The sequence below is a fragment of the Oncorhynchus clarkii genome, chromosome 3, assembly GCF_045791955.1.
Source record: "Oncorhynchus clarkii lewisi isolate Uvic-CL-2024 chromosome 3, UVic_Ocla_1.0, whole genome shotgun sequence".
Taxonomy (NCBI): Eukaryota; Metazoa; Chordata; class Actinopteri; order Salmoniformes; family Salmonidae; genus Oncorhynchus; species Oncorhynchus clarkii.
This window is the reverse complement of record NC_092149.1, coordinates 27,710,908-27,736,173: the sequence shown is the minus strand read 5'-3', so window position 1 is coordinate 27,736,173 and position 25,266 is coordinate 27,710,908. Positions and strand designations below refer to the sequence as shown.

Below are 25,266 nucleotides of genomic sequence, written 5' to 3'. Positions count from 1 at the left end.
GTAATTTTCAGATTCCAGGAATTGTGTACAGATCATTGCGACATGGGGATGTGCAATATAATGGTAAAACATGAGGTGATGGAGGCTGGTAAATGGAACGACAACGGGCCTTAGGATCTCAACACGGTATCTCTGTACATTCAAATTTAGATCGATAAAATCCAATTGTGTTTGTTGACTGTAGCTGCCCATACCATAACCCCACCACCACCATCGGGCACTCTGTTCACAGCGTTGACATCAGAAAACTGCTCGCCCACACGACGCCATACACGTGGTCTGCAGTTGTGATGCCGGTTGGATGTACTGCCAAATTATCTAAAACCATGTTGGAGGCAGCTTATGTCAGAGAAATTAACATTCAATTGTCTGGCACCAGCTCTCATACTAACTGCACACTCCCTCAAAACTTGAGACATCTGTGGCATTGTGGTGTGTCCCCAGCACAAGGTGCACCTGTGTAATGATCATGCTGTTTAATCAGCTTCTTGATATGCCACACCTGTCAGGTGGATAGATTATCTTGGCAAAGTAGAATTGCTCGCTAACAGGTTTAATAAACACATTTGTGCAGAACATTTGAGAAATATGTAACATTTCTGGGATTTTTACATGTCGCGTTTATATTTTTGTTCCGTGTAGATGCCCTTTCAGGTCTGGAGAGGAGCTGTTCAAAACATTGAGCCTGTTTATGTGAAGAGAAGTAGATCGTACAGAGTAGGGGTATGCAACCCTGTTCTCTTTCAGGCACCACACCTGACCATCTGAGCTGATTGATCAGTTCAGTGATTGCCTAAATTCAACACACCTGGTCTTCCAGGTCAGTTAAATCAAAAACATGAGGTGCTTGTGACCCTCCAGGACCAGGGTTGCCTAACTGTTCTAAAGGGTGATGCTTTGTCATTACTGTATCTGTACTGCGTGATCACTGTTTCCCTCCTCTACGGCTGCTCAGATAAAAATAAAAACACCCCTCCCAACCCCCACTCAACCCAAGACATAATCGTCCCTCATCCCTCTCAATAACATCCTCCTGGCCAATCTCCATGGGCAGAGAAAGCCCCCCCTCTCGCCAGATTACAGTGCTGGCTGCCTGGGATTAGGGCTTAAATGACACCAGGATGAATAGACGCCGTTATAATTTTTCCTCATATGCATTTGCAGCTGCTGCATAAGAGCCTAAGCAGCAAAACAACTACACAAAGAGCCATCTCTCCCCTGTAGCACCTTGCCTTTGTCCTAGAATCCTCACCAGACAAAATGAAATATGGCTTTAGTTATTTTTTGCAACCATAAAATTATTACCCCGAAATATGTATAGAAAAAGATAGGAAAGAGAATATTCGTAACTATTTCCCAGGATAATGTGAGCATTTCGTCGTGCTCTAGATATTTCACACTCCCTGAATACAATATCTATAAAAACCGAACGAGTAAGCACGAAATCCAACATTTAGTTCAAAATAAATTAACTACTGAAAATATCAGACATCACTTCATACAAAAACAATTTATTAGACATTGTCCAGGTCCAAGTACCAACAGACCTGAATAAACAAACAAAAAATGCTACAAACTTCCAAGAACAAAGATAACTCAATCTACACAAAGTTCATTCTTAAAAATACATGACCATAAAACTGAAAAAAGATACAAGATGTAAGGGGGTTCTCATCATTTGTGATATAACAGACTGGAAAGACCTTGAATGAGGAAGTGTGTGAGCGTGAGAGAGATGCTGTGTGTATGCGTGTGTGATATTCTACCTGAGGGGGGGGTAACAGTAACGCAGCAGTCACGTGGGCAGCGAATGAGAGAGGGGTACTAGAGGTAGCAGAGGGGTGCGTAGAGCAGAGAGGTAGCTAGCAGAGAGCAAGAGCAGTTCTAGAGAGGTAGCAGACAGACAAAGAAGGGGGGGAGGCAGAGGTAGCAGAAAGGTGTAGAGGGGTGTTGAAATGAATGGAGATGGATGAAGAGAGGTAGCGCTAGGTAGCAGTAGCAGCTACATTATCAGCACCAGAACAGCTAGAAGCCCACTCCACCACTGAGGAAGAGCACATGGTTTTTAACTACAACTATATCACCATACCTAGCTCACTAAAAGGATGGATGAAGGTCAGTGGGATATTCGGCTTGTGTGTGAACAGCCCCCAGGGTACTAGAGCAGGGTTCAGCAAAGTGTGTGAGTAGTAGTTCTACGCCTGGCTGGTGGGGGCTATGGGTGATGAGGGGGGGGCAGAGTAGCTCAGCAGACAGTCATCAAACACCCGTCTCTGCTGTACGCACATTCTGCTCTACTGACACGCCAACAACAAACAACTGAACACACACTTTGGACTACAGTGTTTAAGCTTCAGAAGAGCAAAGTGGAGAGGTAGATTCTCAGTAAGAAGAGTGTGTGTGAGGGGAGGGTTACTGGTCCCCTCTGTGTGTGTCGAAGGAAACCCTCATGATATCATTCATTACAGTACACAACACAAATCCCTAAATGATCAACTAGCTCCCCTGGTGTTGTGTTGGGGGGGAAGACGCGAGGGAGGGGAGAAGACACGAAGGAGGGGGGAAGGACGCGAGGGAGAGGGAGGAGGACGCGAGGGAGAGGGACGCGAGAGAGAGGGAGAGGGAGGAAGACGCGAGGGAGAAAGACGCGAGGGAGGGGGAGGAAGAGAGGGGGAGTTGGTGTTGCGCTGAAGGAAAGGAAGAGACTAGTGTCATTCGAAAAGGTGAGAGGAAGAGGGAAAAGTGGGAGTTCTCCAATTTTCTTCCAAAATATTATCTTCATATTCTTTTAAATAGAGAACAAACACAATATATTATTTTAAATGACTGGGAGGAGCCCATCTGATCTGCCCCACACCAGACTGACTGAGGAGAAAACAGTGTTCTTACTAGGAGGGCCAGAGTCACAACCCCCTTGACGCTGTGCCCTGAGAGGGAGGTGTGTGTGTGTGTGTGTGTGTGTAAGCCAGGAAGAGTTTTTGGAGTTGAGAAAACACCCAGCCAGTAGCAAGGCCATCAATGAGCTGAGGTTTTACAAGAGGTGTGTGTGTGTGTTGGTGTGTGTTTGGGGGCAGGGATCTTAGTTGTCAGCAACTCGTGCTGGGGCTGCCGCTTGAGGTCCCACAGACGCTGGGGGCATACCATCAGGCTGTACAGGCGAGGGGCCAGGGTCTGAGGACGGAGAACACACTGGTTTGATAATGGGACACACCAACACACACTTTCTGGCTGAGTAGGATCTGGAAGGCGGATACGGATAGTGTACTCACACATGCCATTGGGGGCTCCAGGGTGGCGGGGACCCATCATGGGAGGCATGCTGCCAGTGGGGGGGCCACCAGGCATCATGCGCCCTGGCATGGGCTGACCGGGCCCTCCCATTGGTCCTAAACAGAAGGAGAGGCTTGGTGAGACTCTTGGCCTATCACAGAATCAGTGTGCTGGAACATGTTTTTGAAAACAGGCCAATGTTTCCTAGCTGATATTTGGTGTTATTCCCTTGCCTTGGATATAGTTCCAGGACTGTTGGGGTCTTTGTGTGCTTCTTTGCTGAGAGTCTTTGTGCTCCAGTGTGTGTGTCCTTACCTGTCTGTTGCGGGTGGTGGGGACCCATGGGGTGGAACCCGGGGCCGGGGGGGCCGTGTCCAGAGTGCATGGCGGGAGGGGGTTCGTGGTGGGGGGGGCCGTGGTGCATGCCTGGCCCTGGGGGGCCATGGTGGGGTGCGGGGCCCTGGGCCGCTGCACTGGCCTGCTGCTGCTCCATCTGCTGGCGGGCCTTCATCTCAGCATACTTCAGCTGCTCCATGTGGAAGGCCTGGCGCTCCGTCAGCAGCTGCTGCCTCTGCAACTCCAACTGGAGGGGGTGTCATAATTTTATACTATTAATCATGATTAGCATTCTCAAAAGCCCATTGTCCACAAGGACATAAGGTTGACTCAACTGACTCAACTCCAGCCACTTTAACAATGGGAATTGATGGGAAATGTAAAATATATCACTAGCCACTAAACAATGCTACCTAATATAATGTTTACATACCCTACATTATTCATCTCATATGTATACGTATATACTGTACTCTATATCATCTACTGCATCTTTATGTAATACATGTATCACTAGCCACTTTAACCATGCCACTTTGTTTACATACTCATCTCATATGTATATACTGTACTCAATACCATCTACTGTATCTTGCCTATGCCGCTCTGTACCATCACTCATTCATATATCTTTATGTACATATTCTTTATCCCCTTACACTTGTGTCTATAAGGTAGTAGTTTTGGAATTGTTAGCTAGATTACTTGTTGGTTATTACTGCATTGTCGGAACTAGAAGCACAAGCATTTCGCTATACTCGCATTAACATCTGCTAACCATGTGTATGCGACAAATAACATTTTATTTGATTTTGACCATTACTCATAGTATCACTTTGAAAAGATAATCATGTCAATAAAGCTAATTTAACTGAACACAGAGCGAGAGAGCGATACATCAAGTCAACAGTGGTATATGACCAGGGTGATACAGAAACAGCTTCATTTCATGGATTGATAAATCAAAGAACGAAGTATAAGCTATAAAGACAAGCTGATCCGAATAGCTGACATTATGACAAAGGGGAAGAGCGGTACAGCGGGAGAGAGGAAAAGCGGTGGAATGAGACTGTGGGGAGGAAGAGAGGGGGCAGTGAAACAGGACCACTCGAAGCAGGAAGGAGAGAGGGAGCAATGGCTGGAAATGTCGATAAAGGGATTGATTGCATGCAATAAACCACTAACACTCTCTCTGACACGGAATCAACGGGTGAATTCCATTACCAGAAACACAGCGATGGAGAGAGGTGGAGAAAGAAATGGAAGGAGGTGAGGGAGAGGAAGTCTATTCCCTGTGTGTGCCCTGGTAAGTACATTTGTAGTGGTGGAAAAGTGTGGAGTAGTAAGACAGTGAGGAGTGCCCTTATTTAGTGTGTGTGTGTTTAAGACAGAGACAGTGTGTGTATGAGAGTGTGTGTGTGTAACCCAGTGTTTACAGCCTGTGGTAACGGTAGGAGGGAGGCAGCCTGGGTGCTGTTCCAGAGGGTTATGTAACGGCTGGCTGGCTTTTTCATGCACTATTTATCAGGCTGTTCAACTGGGCTGCGGTCCACAGCAGCTCCACACTTTGCACAAACACTTTCCACTGTCTACCCAGCAGTTAGTTGACCATCTTATTTTACTGCTCTTAAACCATGTGTAACCAAATGGACAAAGCAACGATGCCTGATTCCCCCCCCCCAAGTGCTTTCCCTTCACGGGCTTGCATGCTTTTTACTCGACTATCCTCTGTGCACTCTGCAACTACCCCTCATAATTACCACCTATTATTAATACAAACGTTTAATATTGACACTTTTCACTTCCTCTGCTCAAGTTGTAGATATAGGCCCACTCCCAAAACCAGCTCGTTGTCCTTCCAAGTTATCCATCTGCCGTTGGCTCTCCCTCACACACATCTCTGAAATGCCTGGATGGATGACAACTGACACGGATATAGTCTAGATACCACTACAATCAAGATGCATATCCAATCCTTTCACATCCCAAAGGGGTCTGAAACTACAAGCGACTTCAACCCGCATGCAGTCTCCCACTGAACTACATTTCCCACAATCCACCTCGGCGACACTACTTACAGCCTCTTTCTCTCGGTCCATGATGGTTTCCAGCTCCTCAAAGTGTCTGAGCTTGATCTCCAGCTTCTTCATTTGAGTCTCCACCAGCAGAGCCACCAGAGATTTGATCTTCCTCTCCTCCACCGCCGCCAGGTGCTACAGGGAAAGGGAGAAACACAGAGGAAAGAGATGTAACAGAAATCGAAATATAAATCTTCGCCAAACTAGACTGGCCAGGCAGCGTAAGAGTAGCGCAAGCACTTTTGAGCCGTGGGCAAAACTGACACACCAATCAATGAGATGCTACACCGGCAGCGCAAGCATAGCATGAGTGAACGGAGCTGGAGCTGCTGAAGCATCTGTTAAGGCCTCAGGTCTATTTCAAGCATTTCGTTGACTTTTCCCAACTGACAAGTCGGCTCTCGCTTTTGATTTCTGCCTCCGTTTGCTACTTCTGGTTTCAAACACCAAAAACAGCACATACCGAAAGCTAGCGCTATGCTTGCGGTGTAGTTTCAGGGTTTGATATACAAAGTGCTATCCCCTTGGACCTCTGGAAGAATCTCACCTTGGCCTTGGTGGCAGCTGAGGCGAGGGCAGCAGCGGCAGCAGTGGCAATGTTACCCTCCCCTCCGTCCGGCTCTAGCTTCTTCCTCTCCTCTTCCTCCTCTTCCATCGTTCCCTGCTCCTCCTTCTCCTTGTCCTCCTCCGAGATCTCCATGGCCTCCTCCTTGTCTTTGTCTGAAAACATTGCATAAACATCATTCAAGTCAATGCTGGACTTCTACGATCCTCCCCCACAAATGGATGATTCAATCGAAGCGGAATAGAATAGCCATCTACTCTACCTGCTGTAGCCTTGCCCTCTCCTCCCTCACTCTCCCCCTCCTCCCGCTCTGACGGCTCGGCCATCTCGCTCTTCACCTTCTCTCCCTCAGCCAGCTTCTCAGCAGACTCACTGGGCTTCTCTGCCTCGTCCTTAGACTCAGCCTGAGACAACAGAGACAGGTAAGACTGTGGCGTTACAGCTGATTATATTTGCAGAGCCTACGGAAAGTATTCAGACCCCTTCACTTTCTCCACATTGTGATATGTTACAAACATCCTCAGCAATCTACACACAATACCCCATTATGACGAAGCGAAAACAGGTTTATAGAAATGTAAGCACATTTATAAAAAATATAACACAGAAATAGCTTATTTACATAAGTATTCAGACCCTTTGCTATGAGACTCGAAATTGAGCTCCGGTGCATCCTGTTTCCATTGACCATCCTTCAGATGTTCCTACAACTTGGGAGTCCACCTATAGTAAATTAAATTGATTGAACAAGATTTGGAAAGGCACACACCTGTCTATATAAAAGGTCCCACAGTTGACAGTGCATGTCAGAGAAAAAACCAAGCAATGAGGTCGAAGGAATTGTCCGTAGAGCTCCGAGACAGGATTTTGTCGAGGTACCAAAAAAATGCTGCAGCATTGAAGGTCCCCAAGGTCACAGTGGCCTCTATCGTTCTTAAATGGAAGAAGTTTGGAACCACCAAGTCTCTTCCTAGAGCTGGACGCCTGGCCAAACTGAGCAATCGGGGGAGAAGGGCATTGGTCAGGGAGGTGACCAAGAACCAGATGGTCACTGACAGAGCTCTAGCATTCCAGAAGGACAACCATTTCGGCAGCACTCCACCAAATCATCCCGCTTGGAGTTTGACAAAAGGCAACTAAAGACTCTCAGACCATGAGAAACAAGATTCTCTGGTCTGATGAAACCAAGATTGAACTCTTTGGCCTGAATGCCAAGCATCACGTCTGGAGGAAACCTGGCATCATCCCTACGGTGAAGCATGGTGGTGGTAGCGTCATGCTGTGGGGATGGTTTTCAGCGGCAGGGCGAGGGAGACTAGTCAGGATCGAGGCAAAGATGAACGGTGCAGGGTACAGAGAGATCCTTGGTGAAATCCTGCTCTAGAGTGCTCAGGAGCGCAGACTGGGGTGAAGAATCACCTTCCAACAGGACAATGACCCTAAGCACACCGCCAAGACAACACAGGAGTGGCTTCGGCACAAGTCTCTGAACATCCTTGAGTGGCCCAGCCAGAGCCCAGACTTGAACCCGATCAAACATCTCTGGAGAGACCTGAAAATAGCTGTGCAGCGAAGCTCCCCATCCAACCTGACAGCGCTTGAGAGGATCTGCAGGAACTCCCAATACAGGTGTACCAAGCTTGTAGCGACATACCCAAGAAGACTGAAGGCTGTAATCACTGCCAAAGGTGCTTTCAAGTATTGAGTAAAGGGTCTGAATACTTACGTAAAATGTGATAATTTATCATATATTTTTTTAATACATTTGGAAAAATTCTAAAAACTTGTTTTTGCTTTGTCATTATGGTGGTGGGGGGGTGGGGGGGGGCAATTTAATCAATTATAAGGCTGTAACGTAACAAAACGGGGAAAAGGTCAAGCGTTCTGAATACACTGTATATGCAGGTCAGAACTGAGAAACACCCAACTGAAGATTATAGCTAGACAGGTCCTTGAGAGTGAAGGAGAAAATATACAAAACCCAACAAGGGTCAAAGCTAATGCCCTGCATTTCAAAAAGCCTGCAGTAAAGCCATCGAGACAAGAACCGGCGTGGATCGGCGATGGCTAGTGAAGGTTAATGAAGATTTCAACCTCTACAGTGGTCAACCACGCATGGCTAACTCCTGCTAACGTTATCTGTGGCGTTACATTTGCCCCGTGGCCATCCTAAACACAGAGAAATAGGATGGATGGAGAGAATAGAGTAAGCGAAAGACGGAGAGTAGTAAATGGAGGGGCAGACTGTACGACTGCCAGCTTTAAAAATAAAGTTAAAAACGGTTTGATGTTTTCTGTGCACATATGAATGTCCCCTACGACGTAACTGCAATGAGATGTTGTTCTTCTTTGTTACATTATCTCGCTGTCATACTGTGTTCAACCGTGTTCGATCTTGCCTTGCCATCTTGTTTCAAGAGGATCACAATGTAAATAAGTCCCAGACTTTATTGTGTTATCCTCCACGATTTAACAATGGAAATAAGTCCCAGACTTTATTGTATGTTATCCTCCACGATTTAACAATGGAAATAAGTCCCAGACTGTGTTATCCTCCACGATTTAACTCATGTGCATGTATGGCTTTTTCAAGTTTTATGTGTGCTGTTTTTTTTTTAAATGGTTGAATTAATAAACTAAAGACCTCTCACCCCTGGGCCGTCTCACCTTGTCAGGCTGCTGGGAGTCGGAGTCTGTGTCCATCTTCTCTGTTTCTGCTGGCTCTACAGTGACAGACAGGGAGAGAGAGGGAGAGAGAGGGGGGCTTTGAGAAGAGGGCTAGACAAAGAACAAGACAAACAAGTCTCTCAGAGAAAATGATCACAAACAGATGACGCATCCTAAGTTGAACCTCACCATGATTAAGACATTACTGTGGTTAGGAATGACAGTATGTGTGTGTGTGTGCGAGCGAGCGCATTTGGACGCGTTTTTTACTATGCGAGTATTGACCTGTATGAGAGATGGTAGACTGCTTTGGGGAGGGTATTGAATGCATTTAGGCCATTTATTGGTTGTTGATGCATGTATGTGTAACATGCATTTATTCATGTGTAATTGCTGATTGAGTGATTGCTGTGTGTGTACCAGGCATTGAGGCCGTGGCATAGTGTGTTGACCCAGTTTCAACCCCTTCCCCCACGCCCCATCTGCTGTTCTAATCCACTGGTTACCACGACAGCCGGACACAGACATAACACACTCTGAAGAAACCTGAAACATCTACGTCGCCCCCCACTGGCCATCCTGATTTCAACTGGCACCTCAAAATGTATTGGTGAGAATGGCTTTACCCACGCGAGCACACACACGCACAGGAGGTAGGTATAAGGTCTAGGTGACCTGCGAACAGCTGGCTACGAGCAGCCTCGTCCTAACCTGTTAGCTGTGGTCTGTCTGTGTCTTGGCCATTTGCTGCCCTCCACTGGTAACAATCAGTACTCCGTCTAAATGTGGGGGGATGTATATGGGTGGGTATTTTGTGTGAGTGAGTATTGCATGCATCAGTATGTTGGATGTATGTGATGAGAGAATGCTTTTGTGTGTTTATATGAAGGCCTGTGTGTTTATACGATTCTATAGGTATTGCTATTCGATACTGTGACTTTATTGAGATTCGCTGTTCCAAACAAATTGCTCACCAGAGGTCTTCTGCAGAGAGACAAGAGAGCCATGAAAAAGAGTCTTGATCAGTCATTGAAATAAACATGCTGATACCAAATCGGATGGAGAAAGAGCTATGAAGGAAAAATACTGGAGTTTTGGTGCAGGTACAACCAACTAGCGCAAAAATAATATACTGATATTGACAAAACGGTACGAAAAACGATATCCCAATAGATTACTATTGTTCTCCCCCCCGATCAATGTTGTATACCGTGTGATCGTTTTTATGTTTGTGTACGCACAAGAGTATTTTTTTATCCATCTTTGCAAATGTGCGACTGTGTATCTGAATGCATGTGTTCTGCTCCGAGTGTGTGTGTTACCGGTCTTCTCGGGCTCCTCGGGGGCGGTTCCTGCGATGCCGCTGCTCTCCAGGCCATAAGCGGGGTCTACCTTGCCCGTGCTGCGGGCCGCCTCCTGCACCTTCTTCACATGGGCCTCCACCAGCTCTGCTGGCACCTCCTCACGCACACGGCTAAACTCCTCTGGAGAGAGATGGAGACACTGTAGTTAGCTACACACACACACAGATGTGTTCAAACACACAGCAATATTACACGCACATCCATGTAATTACGACACACTACATGCAAAGTGATATTACATACAAATTAAAAACATTTTATATTGTGAATAAACACATTGTGATAAAACACCCTTGCAAATGACCCACGTACCCAGTCCCCACAACACGTACCCAGGGCTGCCTTGGCGGCGGCGGAGGCCACACGGGGGTCCACCACGGAGGCCAGGAAGGCCACGGTGCTCATGACAGGGTTGCCTGACTGGCTGAAGGGTACGGGCTGGTAGGCCAGGGGGCCCAGGGACGACTCAGAGTTCTCCAGGTAGGGGTCCTCGATGGGCAGACGCAGGAAGTGCAGGATACACTCGTCCTGGGTGCGCGAGCCCACGTGCTCCGACACCTTGTTCCAGTCGTCCTTGTACATCTCCAGAGCCTGGTAGGGAGGTGATAGAGGAATGAGAAGGGGTCTGATAGGCTGGTAGGTTTTTGATTGTGTGTGTGATTGGTCAGCTGGTCTGTTGTGACTGATGTACCTCCAATAGGAGCAGAGTCTCCTGCTCGGTCCACTCCCGCCCACCGCTGGTTCCTTTACTCTTGGGGTTCTTCTTGGAGTAGAGGTCATTACGCAGGCCAAAGTTCTGCATGTCAGAGGGCTTGTCTTTGCCCTTCTCTGGGAAGTTGAGCATCTGCTGGCCAGAGGGGATCTAGAATAATGGATGGAGAGACAGGGGGAGGTTGAAAGGAAACACACTGTGGTCAGAGGATGCAGTGAATACTTTCACAACATTTATGACCGATTAAATAATCAAACTCAACGGTTACAGACACAACGCCTGTATGTGTATATAATTCGCTATCGGCACTAACTTGCTTGAGTTTAAAGACCCTTCCCCTAGCCCCTACTCCCTCAGTATCCAACGACCTGAAAGAACTGGATAGATGAAAGAAATATGACCATAGCTCCATGTAGTTGTCTATCTAACCTGTGGGGGGCGGTGGTGCATTGGCGTCAGGCCAGAGGGGGTGTCAGCCAGCACGTTGAAGTGGGGGGTGGGCGGGGGGCCCATGGGGAGGGGGCGGCTCTCAGCATCCACCTGGTAGTTCACCAGCCCCCACTGCTCCAGGAACGCATGGACCCTAGTAGAAAGAAAAAACGAACTGGAACAGTAAGGGACAACCTAAACGTGTCCTTTAAAAAAACAACACATATTACAAAGTGTCTTGCATACGGTGCGCCCTGACAAACAATAACCTAGCTTCTGCCCTAGGGAATCCATTTCACGTTAACCCCTTGACCCTTCACCTCATGACGGCACACACGTCTCCCGTCAGGTTCCTGCGGCAGGAGGTGGAGGTCAGGTACTCCTGGGGGTTGAGCCGGTACGTGTCAATCATGAAGTTACGGTAGGCCAGGTATCTGACGGGGACAAACACATTTTACAAAAAAACACAGAAGGGTCTGAACAAATAAGGACGTCATGTGTTAGACAGCAATGGATGTGTGTTTGTACGATGAAAGATTCTTAGTGAAAGCGTGCGTCTGCAGTTCTTTAATGGGTTGAGTGAGTTGATGTGTTGGGCAGTGTTCTCCACTGACTCACATTTCTGGGGACTTGGACTTGTTCTTGCCGTTGAAGAACTCTGGCAGTGCACGCCTCTCAATCTCGTGGATACTGAAAGAGAAGGGGGGCGGGGGGGGTAAACTCAAAACACAAACATAAAATACAGCCCAACACCCCCATGCTACACTCCCCACACACTAAGAACAGTGGGGCCATCCTCACCAGTTGTAGTCGAACCAGGCGGCGTAGCTGGGAATGATGATGTGGTGGGTCTGCTCGGTCACATTGTCCTCGCTGGAGTCGATGAGGCGGTTGACCTCGGCCTTGCCCTGCTCCTCCTCCTCCTGCAGGGGGAGACAGTCACACGGATTGGATCAGATCAACATAGGCAAGAAAGGAGAGCAGAATTTAGGCTCGTGCTTGCTTGGTCAGTTTCTATTATATATGAACGGAGGATAAAATATTAGAAAAGCAGGATTTCTAGATTAAATCAGGAATAATCCCACCCCAAATGGCGAAAAACTGGATCTGAATGAGTTAGCGCTGCACTGGAAAATGCTCGTAATCTAACGCATGCCTCAAACCACTCGTAGAACAGCTAAGTGCATTGTTAGCTGCTTTTTTGCCCTCCCGCGTCACTTGATACACAGTAGACCTCCACTAAACATAGAATCACATGGTTTATCAGTCTGTGACCGCTGATAACATCAGAACAAAGTTGACTACAAATACAAAAGTTGCCAATATCTTTGCTAATTGTAGGCTACTGTCTAATTTGTCTCAATATATTTCATGATGTGTAGCCTATTGTAGGTGGTAATAGGCCGTAGGTGGTAATAGGAGCTGATCAGTCATCAGTATTGTGAAATAATTATAATTTTAAGAAAATATTTGAATGGAGAAAGCTTATTGAGACCAGCACTCCCTTTCGATCCTATCAGTATGGACACATGTTCCAACGATGCACTTCGTGACCGTTCTCTCAGCGTGGTGTTTTTGGAAATGCATGTTACGCCTTCGGCAGTTGTAGGAAATATGCATGGTTAAAAACAGCCGTAGGCCTAAGTTCCATCGCTATCGGGAAACCGGGCCCAAATCTACAAATGGGTAGACATTGCCTCTAAAACAGAAACCAGGTGAGATATTTTTCCATCTCCCTTCTGGATTTGCTAAGAAGTGGGGGTTAGGATAATCTGACGTGGATCTATCAATGACGACTATAGTTGTGGGTGAATAGGGAAAGGTTACGATGAAGATGGAGAAGAGACAGCATTGAGAGGCAATCATTAAAGGTTTTTCAGGAAAAGCTGGTGTTACCTTGCCTCCAGAGACCACAGAGTCATCCTCCAGATCATCTAGAAGACCGAGAGGGCATTAGGACGTCACTCTATCCATTGCTTGACACAATACATCTCGGTGATTGACTGTTTAGTACTGGGACAGGCAGATACTTAAAAACACTGAAATAGTTCTATACATACACACTCACCCAAATCAGCCACTGCCCCTCCCTTCACTGGGGTGTTCTCGCTGTCTTTCTTAGAGTTCACTGAGGACAGAGAAGGGGAAAAAAGGCTGAAGAATAGCCAGAGTATAGTAGGGGTGAAATGCACTGAGAGGCTATTGGCTCTCTTTTCTCTTGTAAGCTCTCTTTTCAAAAGCAACCACGGAAATAGATACAGAGGGGGGAGGGGGGTTGCAGAAGTGGGACATTGCAGATGGGACTGGGTCAAAAAGGCAATTTTTAGTTAAGTGCGTTTGGCTTAGAGCACATTCAGCTGGAATAGCACTCCATTCAATGCACCACTGAAGAAAGTCCCCCCAGGCAATTCCATGCCATCTTGGCAAGGACAGAGCGCACAGTTAGAAAATAACTCATTCAGAGGAAAAAACTGCAGTTACTACAGAGATGAATAAACTGCAAGTCAACATGGTGACAAGCATAAGATTGATGCACTGAGAGAAAGAAACATGACCATGAGAGAGAGAATGGGAGACTTACAACATGTGATTTAGAGTGACTGAGCCAATGAAGGACAGGAGGGGACCACGAGTAGGAGGAGAGGTAGGGGTGAGAAAGAAGACAGAGTGAAGGATCAAGAGGGAGGAGAGCAGATGTGGGAGGGGGAGACAATGAGAGGGACGAGTTGGACAATCAACTGACCGTTCTTGGGCAAAGTGACCTCCTCCATGCTGGGAACAGGCGAGGGGTCCTCCATGTCCTTGGTCAGGTCCTCTTCCTCCTCCTCGTCCTCGCCACGGTGGCCACGACGCTTCCAGTGAGACCCAGGGTTCCTGGGGACAGGAGAAGAGGTCAAGGGTCGGTGGAGTTTTCCCAAGACACGGATCCATGGTCAGTTTAGTGTTTTTCTCCCTAATGACTAAGGTTAGGATTTGGGAAGGTTAAGCTGGTCATAGATCTGTGGCTATAGGGGGAACTCACCCCTTCTTGCCACCCTTCTTGCGGGACTCGGCTGGGGTGGTCGGGGGAGACGGCGAGCGCCTCCTCTTCTTCCCGGCGGCGTTGGCCTTGCGCTCCTTGCGATCGGGTGTACGGGAAGACTGATCAGAACCACGAGGGATGGCCAGATGAGAGAGAGAGAGAATGAGAGGATGGAACAGTCTCACACAGAGGGGAGCGGGGGAGGAGGATAAGAGGGAGGATGTGGTGGTGAGGAGAGGAAGGAAGAGTTTGAAAGGACGGGTGACACGACACAGACAAACAAGACAACAATCCACAGAGTGCAGCAACTCACTTAAACACACACTTCCTAAGAATCCATAACACACACCCCAGAGTTTGGCCTACCTCCTCCTCCTTTGGGAAGATCCTCTGGCGGAAGCTCACAGTCTTCTTGTTCTCGTCCACTTCATAGTCTTCCTCATTCATCCACTCGTTGAAGGCATCGGTGTCCAGGACCCACTTGGCATGCACCTGGGAGAGGAGGAGAGGGAGAGAGCAGTCAATCCACTACTCAAGGGTGGTGTTGTTTGCTAGTACTTTTCAGGCTGGTGGCGGAGGTTGATTTGGCCTATATAAAACATTAACATGACTGGATGCTCCATCCTCACCTTCCAGGGCTTCTCAGAGGTGGGTGGGTCCTCCACATCCCCCTCCACGTCACTGGTGGACACCCAGGTGTCATAACTGACCACACAGAGAAAAGGGGTTAAAGGTCAGTAACAGGTCACAGTGGGTGGACGTGTAAGAGGGCAGAGTGGACCAGCAAAGCTGTAGTCTAACAGTGCCAGTCTCTCACCTGTCTGGGTACATGCCCCAGTGCACCAGCACCTGCTTGTCCTTACGCATGACCGGACGCAGCCACTCCTCTGCAAGACACACACACACTTTTTTATCAGCGTATACACACACACAATACTCGAGTAATACAGACTACTGTATTAATAATAGTATATTACTGTATACACACATTTCACTTTCTTTGAAATGTGATATGAGAGTAGAGTAAGCCTCTGTAAGGTGACCATAAGGAATTAGATTCAAAGAATACAGCACAATCCAGACTACACCAGAATTTAGTATATACAAATATTTTATAAAATATGTATATAAATATATATATTTTTTGTACATTTCATCAATTTAGCAGACGCTCTACCAACTGAGCCTCATGGAACAAAGTATATGATATATACTTTGCAAGGGGGAGCTTTATTTCCTTTCTCAGCAGAGCACATCACTTACCATCCTCCTGCTGGGTTAGAGAGGGGTAGATATGATGGGTGGCCTTAGACTTGTCCTCAGTGATGGAGCCCTAAAGGAAAGGAAGGAGAGTAGCTTTATGATGCCATTTGAATTTCTGGTGAGTGGTGAAACAATTGGTTGGTAGGATTTGGGTGGGCGTGTCTTACCTGGTGTCTTTTGATGATGTCCTTCAGCTTATTGGCCTGCTTCTGCTCCATGTCAGGCACCAGGAACACGGTTGGTCGAGTCAGGCAGTTATTCTGAACCAGAGTCTTCTCTACATTCAAGAACATCTCCACATTCCTGTCCATCCTGGAGGGGTTCTGCAGGTCAAACCTACGCCTGCACAGATAGGAGGGATATAACATGTTGTTGTTAGTTACAGTCAACTCCACAGGGCATCTTTTCCCCCCCCTCCCTCTATTGGAGCAACCACTACCTTCTACGGTGATTCCATAGGAGAAAGAATGTTTCAACTATCCTTTCTACAAATCATATAGGTGATTAGTTTTAAAAAGTATTCAAATCAAGACCCTACTCACCAGCCCTGCTCGCTCTTGAACTTGTAGGTTGAGCCCAGGATATGACACAGAGCACCCCCTGCCTTGAAGTCCAGGAAGCTCTTGGTCTGATGAGGCAATACAGAAGAAAAGGCGAGGGACATTCACGCAAGCTAGCTCAGATAGATAAAGACATGGCAAACTACTGTGACACAAAATGTGCAAAAGTGATTGGGAAGCCCTAAAACACTCTACAGCCCACTCTTCCCTTGCCCAAAAAAATATCACTGTGTGTGTAGGCCCAGTCCCTGTCCCGACCTGGTCAGGTGTAAAGATGTGTGTGGAGGAGATACTCACAGGTAACTTGGTGAGGGCAGGGTTGTTGACCCTCCGTCCGAAAGCATCTTCCTGGAACTGAAGCAGCTGCACCACCAGCCCTGCCAGGGACTTATTGGAGGGAGAGTCTGCCTGTACATACTGAGACACCACAAGGCCACTGTGTTAGTCAGGGCGGCACACTCATGTGTGACAAAGGAGGGATTGAATATTGTGAGACCACAGAAGTGTTAGGCTACATTGGTCAGACAAACACATGGCCAATGCAGGCACACATAAGATCTCATGAGTAGATAGCTCATACTATAAGAGCAAAACAGCAGCACTTAGGTAAATGTGGGGTGATATGACATCACTTTTTCTTTCAGTGAGGCCCCTTCCCTGATCACTGAAAAGAGTGGCTCCCTAGTTTCAAGAAAATAAATACAGTAGAAAATAGTTTACAGTAGCTAGCTACTTCTTTTCAACAGTTGTTTTGGGAAATCCACATCCATGCTGAGATGTTTTGCTGCAGTCAGCAAAGGCAGCCATTGCTTGGTTGTGTGTGGAACACTTTGTCTCCAGTGCAAAGTAGTTCAGTACGAGGTAGTTGAGGTTTCCCATCAAGACGCTTCAGCTAATTACTTAGACATACATGTAAGTCATCAATGGACCAATCGACCTGTCTGCTATTCTCTGGTCAATCACAATGTTATCAAACGTTACTGTAGCTAACTAATGTTGTTAATTACATCAAGTCCCGTGCCTTGCCAGCGTTGTGCCGAAAATCTCCCCCCTTCGCGTTCATTGCGGCGACTTGGTTGCTAGTTGAGATTTCTGCACTTCACTCATCTTAGTAGCATGAAGCATTTTTGTCTGCAGTTTTCGGTTTTGCTATTTGCTTCAAGTGTATGAAGCGGTTCTAGCTTGTATGGCGCCCTGAGCGAACCCCCCCTTCAGCGGCCGTACCTACATCCGCTACTGATTTGTATTAGTCTATAAATAAATCTCGTTGCCAAAATTCGTCACCCCTCCCATGTCTTATTCGACTAGTATTTTTGAAAGTGTAAGGATAATAATTCAGCTATAGTTGCTCAGAAATGATGAATTGCTTGCCAACAGTTTACTCCCTCTATGTTTAATATAACACACATACATTACGCATTTAGGTTGCCTATCCTTACGAAGTGTGTTATATAGAAAGTATTTGACTCTAGCCACAAAATTAAGGAAATTAGAAGGGGGAGATTTTCGGCACATCACCTGTTCACCGCAACAATGTTTACATCAATGATACCGTTTCAAGACATGTTAACTAACTAGTTACCTACTTAAACTTGTTTTCGTTACGTTAGATAGCCAGCTACGCTCAGAGTCAGATGAAAACAGGAGTAATTATGTTAGCTACCTTGCTACCCTAGATTGGTAGGTTATACAAACAGACAACTCTTCAGCTAGTTTTGGCCGTGCAACAAATCAAACGGCCGGTACGATAGCTATTCAGTTAGCAGCTAATGTTAGCTAGCCTAACTATCGCTTGACATGTAATGTTTATGTTGTTGGGTAATGTTGTGATGGATATCTTTAGATGCATGAAGCTAGCTATCTAGTAATATCTAGTTTGCCACAAGTACTTAATAGGAGCAATATATTGAAAGAGATATTTAGATAGCACTTCCATTGTGTTAGAGACGCGTGCCTTAACGTTGGAAATCAATGGAGGTTAAAACCACCGCTCGCTAACCTTTTTGTAGTGTTTCCCGATCCATTGGCGCACCGAATCGATCTGAGAGACCGTTTCTACGCTCTCCCAGTATTTCGACGAAGGACCTCCATCCTTCTTACGGCCCACCGCAGTACCAACGCACACAGGGCCGGCTGCAGGTCCCCCTGAACCCGTTCCACCCGCTGCAGTTGCCGCTGTCGCCATTGTTTCTTGTCCTGTCCGCTGCTATTTCGCTTCTCAACCGCGTCACTCACCAAGTTTTCGGGGGGGGGGGCGCATGCGCATATTAGTAAATAACGTAAAGTTATTTAATCTCGCGATAAAGAGGGTTCATATGGGTGATCTGCTTTTCATAGTATTCTTAGCGTGGCCGTTAATATATAAACATCATTCTTCCCGCATTGGTATTCTATTTGGAACAATAAGGATATTTTGTATAGAAACAAGTCTTTATTTTTTAAGAACTGGTTTCATAAGCATATCCTGCTGGTGAGTCAACTTTTTAATGCAGAAAGTATGTTACTCAATTATGATGCATTTTTATCTCGTTACAATATCCATGTTACATCTAGAGAGGTCGCCATAGTCTTTTATGCTATTCCATCTGGAACTCTCATGTTGTTTAGAGGTGTAACCAGACCTCACCTTCTTGACCTACCCTCGCTTAATCCAGTTGACTCTCCAATAGGAAAATATTTTTTATCCTTGCTTCCTCAGAACAACAGATCTATACGTGCTTTATTTCAAATTGATATTGTATCCATTCCTTATGTCACAATTTACTGGAATACATTTGTCAATAATTTCAGTTGGAAAAAAGACTCGTTATTACCACACAATTACCTGCTTGTTAACAAGGTCAAGGAGGTCTCTTTCAGAATGCAAATCATTACCTGAAGAAACTCAAAAAAATACATTAACATTAACTGTGCTTTTTGTGTTGAGCATCCAGAAACAGTTTTGCATTTATTTTGGCATTGTCTACTTGTAAAGAAATTATGGAAAGGTATTCATAGTTTTATAATTGTTAATATTCTTCATGACTTTTGTTTTTATGTGAGAATGTGCTGCTCGGTTTCCCTAACTATAAAAATGATTTTTAAAAACAATTTTACCTCATAAATCTAATTGTGCTAATGGCAAAATGTAATATTCATAAATGTAAATTCACAAATAAAAAAACACTCTTCCGTGTTTTCTATAAGGAATTCGAGCAGTACATTAAGACCATTCAACATTCTTTTAATAAGAAAGATGTTAAATCAATCAATGTGTGCATCTTTTAAGGTCTTTGTATAATCGGTAATTTGTTGTACACCCTAGCATATGTTATCATTGTCTGTTTGTATACTTCTTGTATGTATACTGTTTTTTCTGCAATAAAAAATTAATGAAAAATAATCATAAATAAATAAATTAAATGTCAGGGTTCCACAGGCAATACAGCAGAAAGTGGATAAGCAGCAAGACCAGGTGGACTGGGGACGGGGACACCCTTACAAAAAAAGATGACAGTTTTGAAACGTGCAGTAACTGCAGTCGACTGTGGTATTTTGGACGCAGCAATTGCATAATAACTGTAGTGTAATGCAGTGTAACTGCAGTTATAGTCCCTAGGGCTCAGGTCCTGCAGGAGGGGAGAGGGAGAGAGAGATGGTAGAATTAGAGGGAGCACCTAATAAGACAGAAGAATTACACCAGATAAGACAGACTGACCCTTTTCTCCAGAACATAGACTACTGCAGCATAGATACTGGAGACTGAGACTGGGGATCGGGGGACACTGTGGCCCTGTCCAACGATACCCCCGGACCTGTCCAAACAGGCAGGATATAACCCCACCCACGTTGCCAAAGCACAGCGCCCACACTACTAGAGGGATATCAACAGACCACCAATTTACTACCAACAGAAAAGGCTGAGTATAGCCCACAAAGATCTTCCCCACCGCCCGAGCCTGAGGGAGCGCAAAACTGGACAGGATGATCATATATCATTTGGAACGTGTAAAAGACTATTGTTTATGACATTGTAGACATACTGTACTTTAATAGTAGGCTATATTGTTGTTTGGGTGAAATGAAAAGTATTTTGCTGAGCAAAATTTTGTTTCTTTACAATTGAAACATATTTAGCATAGACAATGTCATTGTTGTGGTAGTCTTAGACAAACCATCTTCATGATCACAGTGGCATCGCCAAGTGTCACTCAGACCTTCTCGGAGAAAAGTATCTGGCATTGAACTTGGTAGTAGTTGTTGTGTGTATGTTTTAAGCTAAGGATCTACTGCTTCCAGATATGTCACCACCTATATTGCAAGGGTTGGATTAGCACTAAAACATTTAATGTCAGCACAAGGCATTTTAAAAATCTACTAAAATAATTAGCCTCATCTACATTTTATACTGGTATTGTTTTTAAATTGAGGACATATAGCTAGCTGAACAATATGTCAACAATGTGTGAGTTAAGCTATTCTATGCTTCAGATGCACATTCGAAATGTCCATAAAGCTAATGCCATCATACTGTAGGGCAGGCCTATGGCTGCGTTGGCGTTGCATGCCATTACCAGCTTCAAAATGGGTTCACATGGCAGATATTCTGAAAAATGAGTGACAATCAAATAAAGCTCATTGGAGAGCTTAGGACTGAACAAAAAGGTCATGTTCATTTGAGAATACAACACAGAAACAGACAAATTAGAGGAAGATTCCCTTCTCCTATTTATTGCAGGATTGTGATCTGTGATTAATCAACATCAACACTAGTGCACCTTGAATAATAGTTAAGTTAACAATTATAACAAGTTTAAAACAACACTACTTCATATAATTTCAAAGTGTAAAGGGAAGCTAACAAATCTGTAAAGGTTACATTTAAATATGTGAAGTGATATAAGTGAGCATGTAATGTAAATACACTGAGCATAAAAAACATTTGTCATAAGAAACTAGCTCCCTGGTATACAGAAAATGCCCGAGCACTGAATCAAGCTCCCAGAAAATTGGAACGGAAATAGCGCCACACCAAACTGGAAGTCTTCTGGCTAGCTTGGAAAGACAGTGCCATGCAGTATCGAAGAGCCCTCACTGCTGCTCGATCATCCTATTTTTCCAACTTAATTGAGGAAAATAAGAACAATCCGACATTTATTTTTGATACTGTCGCAAAGCTAACTAAAAAGCAGAATTCTCCAAGAGAGGATTGCTTTTACTTTAGCAGTGATAAATTCATTAACTTCTTTGAGGATAAATTCATTCACTTCTTTGAGGAAAAGATCATGATCATTAGAAATCAAATTACGGACTCCTTGTCACGTTCTGACCTTTATTTCCTTTGTTTTGTCTTTATTTAATATGGTCAGGGCGTGAGTTGGGGTGGGCAGTCTATGTTTGTGTTTCTATGTTTGGTTTCTGTTTTGGCCTAGTATGGTTCTCAATCAGAGGCAGGTGTCGTTAGTTGTCTCTGATTGAGAATCATACTTAGGTAGCCTGGGTTTCACTGTTGGTTTGTGGGTGTTTGTTTCCTGTGTCAGTGTTTGTGCCACACAGGACTGTTTTAGTTCGTTTATAGTCACTTTATTGTTTTTTGTATTTCATAGTGTTCAGTCTTTCCTATTAAAACATGGACACTTACCTGCTGCCTATTGGTCCGATCATTGCTACACCTCTTCAGAAGAAGAGGAGGAAATCTGCCATTACACTCCTCTTTAAATCTGCGTATTCCTCCAAAGCTCAGTTGTCCTGAGTTTGCACAACTCTGCCAGGACCTAGGATCAAGGGAGACACAAGTGTTTTAGTACTTTCTCTCTTGACACAATGATGAAAATAATAATGGCCTCTAAAGTTCTGGCCTGGTTTAGATCTTATCTGTCGGAAAGATATCAGTTTGTCTCTGTGGATGGTTTGTCCTTTGACAAAACAACTGTACATTTTGGTGTTCCTCAAGGTTCTGTTTTAGGACCACTATTGTTTTCACTATATATTTTACCTCTTGGTGATGTCATTCGGAAACATAATGTTAACTTTCACTGCTATGCGGATGACACACAGCTGTACATTTTGATGAAACATGGTGAAGCCCCAAAATTGCCCTCGCTGGAAGCCTGTGTTTCAGACATAAGGAAGTGTATGGCTGCAAATGTTCTACTTTTAAACTCGGACAAAACAGAGATGCTTGTTCTAGGTCCCAAGAAGCAGAGATCTTTGTGGGCTATACTCGGCCTTGTATCAGGATGGTAAGTTGGTGGTCGAAGATATCCTTCTAGTGGCGTGGGAGCTTTGCTTTGGCAAAGTGGGTGGGGTTATATCCTGCCTGTTTGGCCCTGTCCGGGGGTATCGTCGGATGGGGCCACAGTGTCTCCCGACCCCTCCTGTCTCAGCCTCCAGTATTTATGCTGCAGTAGTTTAGTATATCTGGAGTACTTCTCCTGTCTTATCCGGTGTCCTGTGTGAATTTAAGTATGCTCTCTCTAATTCATCTTGGCCAAGTTCTGTTATAATCTCCACCCGGCACAGCCAGAAGAGGTCTGGCCACCCCTCATAGCTTGGTTCCTCTCTAGGTTTCTTCCTAGGTTCTGGCCTTTCTAGGGAGTTTTTCCTAGCCACCGTGCTTCTTCACCTGCGTTGCTTGCTGTTTGGGATACACATCTTGCAGCCTTCACATTTTGCTGTATTAAAATTACATCTAAAAAGGGATTGAATTACATTTTCTCCCCTAACGATCTACACAACCTACTCCACATCAAAGTGAAAGATACATTCTAGAAAATTTTTCAAATGAATCAAAAATTAAGATGTGTTGACTGTGTATGTCTTCACACCCTAGAGTTAACACTTGGTGGAAGCCCCTTTGGCAGCCATTACAGCTGTGAATCATTTGGAATAAGATTCCACCAGCCTAGCACAACTTGTAAGGCAACATACTGTGTATTCACTGTATTTGTCAAAATTGCTCAAGCTCAGGAAATTTGGTTGAGAATCATTGAACAGATCATTGAACAGATTCACAGAACAGACTCCTAAAACTGTGAAGTGGAGGTTTATGTGTATCTTGCCCCAACTGGTAAGGGTAAGCGCCATCACTTTTAATTCCATTTTAGTATTATTGGAGTAAGGAATCATAAAGGTTATTATTAACTTATTCAGAGCAATCATCACTTCGACCGACTCATTAAAATGTGTAACCACAATTATGTTGTTTCTCAAAAATATTTTTTTACTATCTTGTGCCGAAAGAATGTGGTGTCACGGGGAAAGCCACCTAGTCATCAATGTGGGAATTTTATTACGCTCAAAACACCATTAATGGGAACCTTGACAGTGATTTGGCACATAGATTCTGCATGTTCACTGACCATGACCATAACCACTGGTGACAAGTGGACCTGTTTAATAACTACAAAGTGTATAAAGAACATTAATTATTACAGCAGACTCAATGGAGCTGAGAACTGCATCGTAGATACCCTGGACGAATGCTAATTGTTAATTGTTAATTGCTTTGCCACATTTATTTGCAGTATTACTGTATGCCTTGTTGCAAACAGAATGCATGGTTTGGGTTTTTTCCTCCTTTTCACTCTGTCAATTATGTTTCTTTCCTTTCCGGCAACTGAGTTAGAAAGGACGCCTGTATCTTTATGACTGGGTGTATTGATACACCATCCAAAGTGTAATGAATAAGTTCCCCATGCATGAGATATTCAATGTCTGCTCTTTTTTTTTTTTTACACATCTACCAATCGGTGCCCTTCTCTGCGAGGCATTGGAAAAACTCCCTGGTCTTCGTGGTTAAATCTGTGTTTGAAATTCACTGCTCGACTGAGGGACCTTACATATAATTGTATGTGTGGGGTACAGAGATGAAGTAATCATTCAAAAATATTTTTTAACTATTATTGACACAGAGTGAGTCCATGCAACTTATTATGTGACTTGTTAAGCAAATATTTCCTCCTGAACTTATTTAAGCTTGCCATAACAAAGGGGTTGAATACTTATTGACTCAAGACATTTCAGCTTGTTATTTGTCATTCATTTGTAAACATTTCAGGGGAAGAAAACACATGGGGTATTGTTTGTAGGCCAGTGACAAACAATCTCAATATAATCCATTTTAAATTCAGGCTGTAACACAACAATATATTTTTTTAAGTTAAGGTGTCACGATCGTCTAAGGTGGAAACAGCGGACCAAAGCGCTGCGTTGTGAGCGTACATACTTCTTTATTATAAAATGTCGCCAACAAAACATCAAACCGAAAACATGCAGCCAACGTAGTACTCACAGGCAACTATACATGGACAACTACCCACAAATACAGGTGGGAAAAAGGCTACCTAAGTATGGTTCTCAATCAGAGACAATGATAGACAGCTGCCTCTGATTGAGAACCACACCCGGCCAAACACACAGAAATGCAAATCATAGAAAAGGGACATAGAATGCCCACCCAAATCACACCCTGACCAAACCAAAATAGAGACATATTAAGCTCTCTGCGGTCAGGGCGTGACACAGGGGATGTGAATACATTCTGAAGGCACTGTACTTAGATAACTTACGTTGTAGGTAACATTCTCTCTGTGTATGGAAAGTCTGTTTAAATGTATTAACAGTTGAGTATTTTTTATTTCACACTGTAAACATAGTTATATTGAGTACACGTATTTAGATATGTTTTATTGAAAATGTACATTCTGTAAAGGCTCCTATCATTGTTCTGTATTGTATGCTGAGAACTTGTTCTCAACTTGCCTACCTGGTTAAATAAAGGTGAAATACATTTTTTTTAAATGCTCATGTACTTGGAGAAGATAAAGTGCAACACATCACCTACGTTTCAGAAGTATTTCATGGTGTCACCTAGAATGCAATTATCAAAGATATTTTGATAGGAATATCACGGTCTATGGCCCTATGTTTTTTAAATTCTCAAAACCAAGTCATTTAGCTTAGTCACCTGTCTACGCACTCACACATGCATGAACACACATACTGTATGCACACTCACGT

General features: G+C 44.6%; 1 protein-coding gene across 2 annotated transcripts; it reads right to left on the bottom strand.

Annotated features, from left to right (window-relative positions):
• Positions 1–1,491: 1,491 nt before the first annotated feature.
• On the bottom strand, positions 1,492–18,465 carry LOC139392202 (SWI/SNF complex subunit SMARCC1-like). 2 transcript variants are annotated; one of them, XM_071140000.1, is made up of 26 exons: positions 18,266–18,465; positions 16,564–16,683; positions 16,249–16,334; positions 15,874–16,048; positions 15,707–15,776; positions 15,261–15,330; positions 15,073–15,148; positions 14,810–14,935; positions 14,444–14,562; positions 14,165–14,295; positions 13,490–13,549; positions 13,318–13,355; positions 12,223–12,344; positions 12,040–12,111; positions 11,742–11,855; positions 11,422–11,575; positions 10,972–11,142; positions 10,613–10,871; positions 10,239–10,400; positions 8,917–8,972; positions 6,512–6,653; positions 6,232–6,404; positions 5,685–5,819; positions 3,586–3,853; positions 3,270–3,386; positions 1,492–3,171 (listed from the first exon to the last, which is right to left on the bottom strand). In XM_071140000.1, exons 1-26 carry the CDS (start codon positions 18,449–18,451, stop codon positions 3,080–3,082), a joined length of 3,294 nt encoding a protein of 1,097 aa, XP_070996101.1. In that variant the 5' UTR covers positions 18,452–18,465; the 3' UTR covers positions 1,492–3,079. The 2 variants fall into 2 exon arrangements, with proteins under 2 accessions (XP_070996101.1, XP_070996110.1); XM_071140009.1 differs by having other exon boundaries at positions 14,444–14,538.
• Between the last annotated feature and the right edge of the window lie 6,801 nt (positions 18,466–25,266).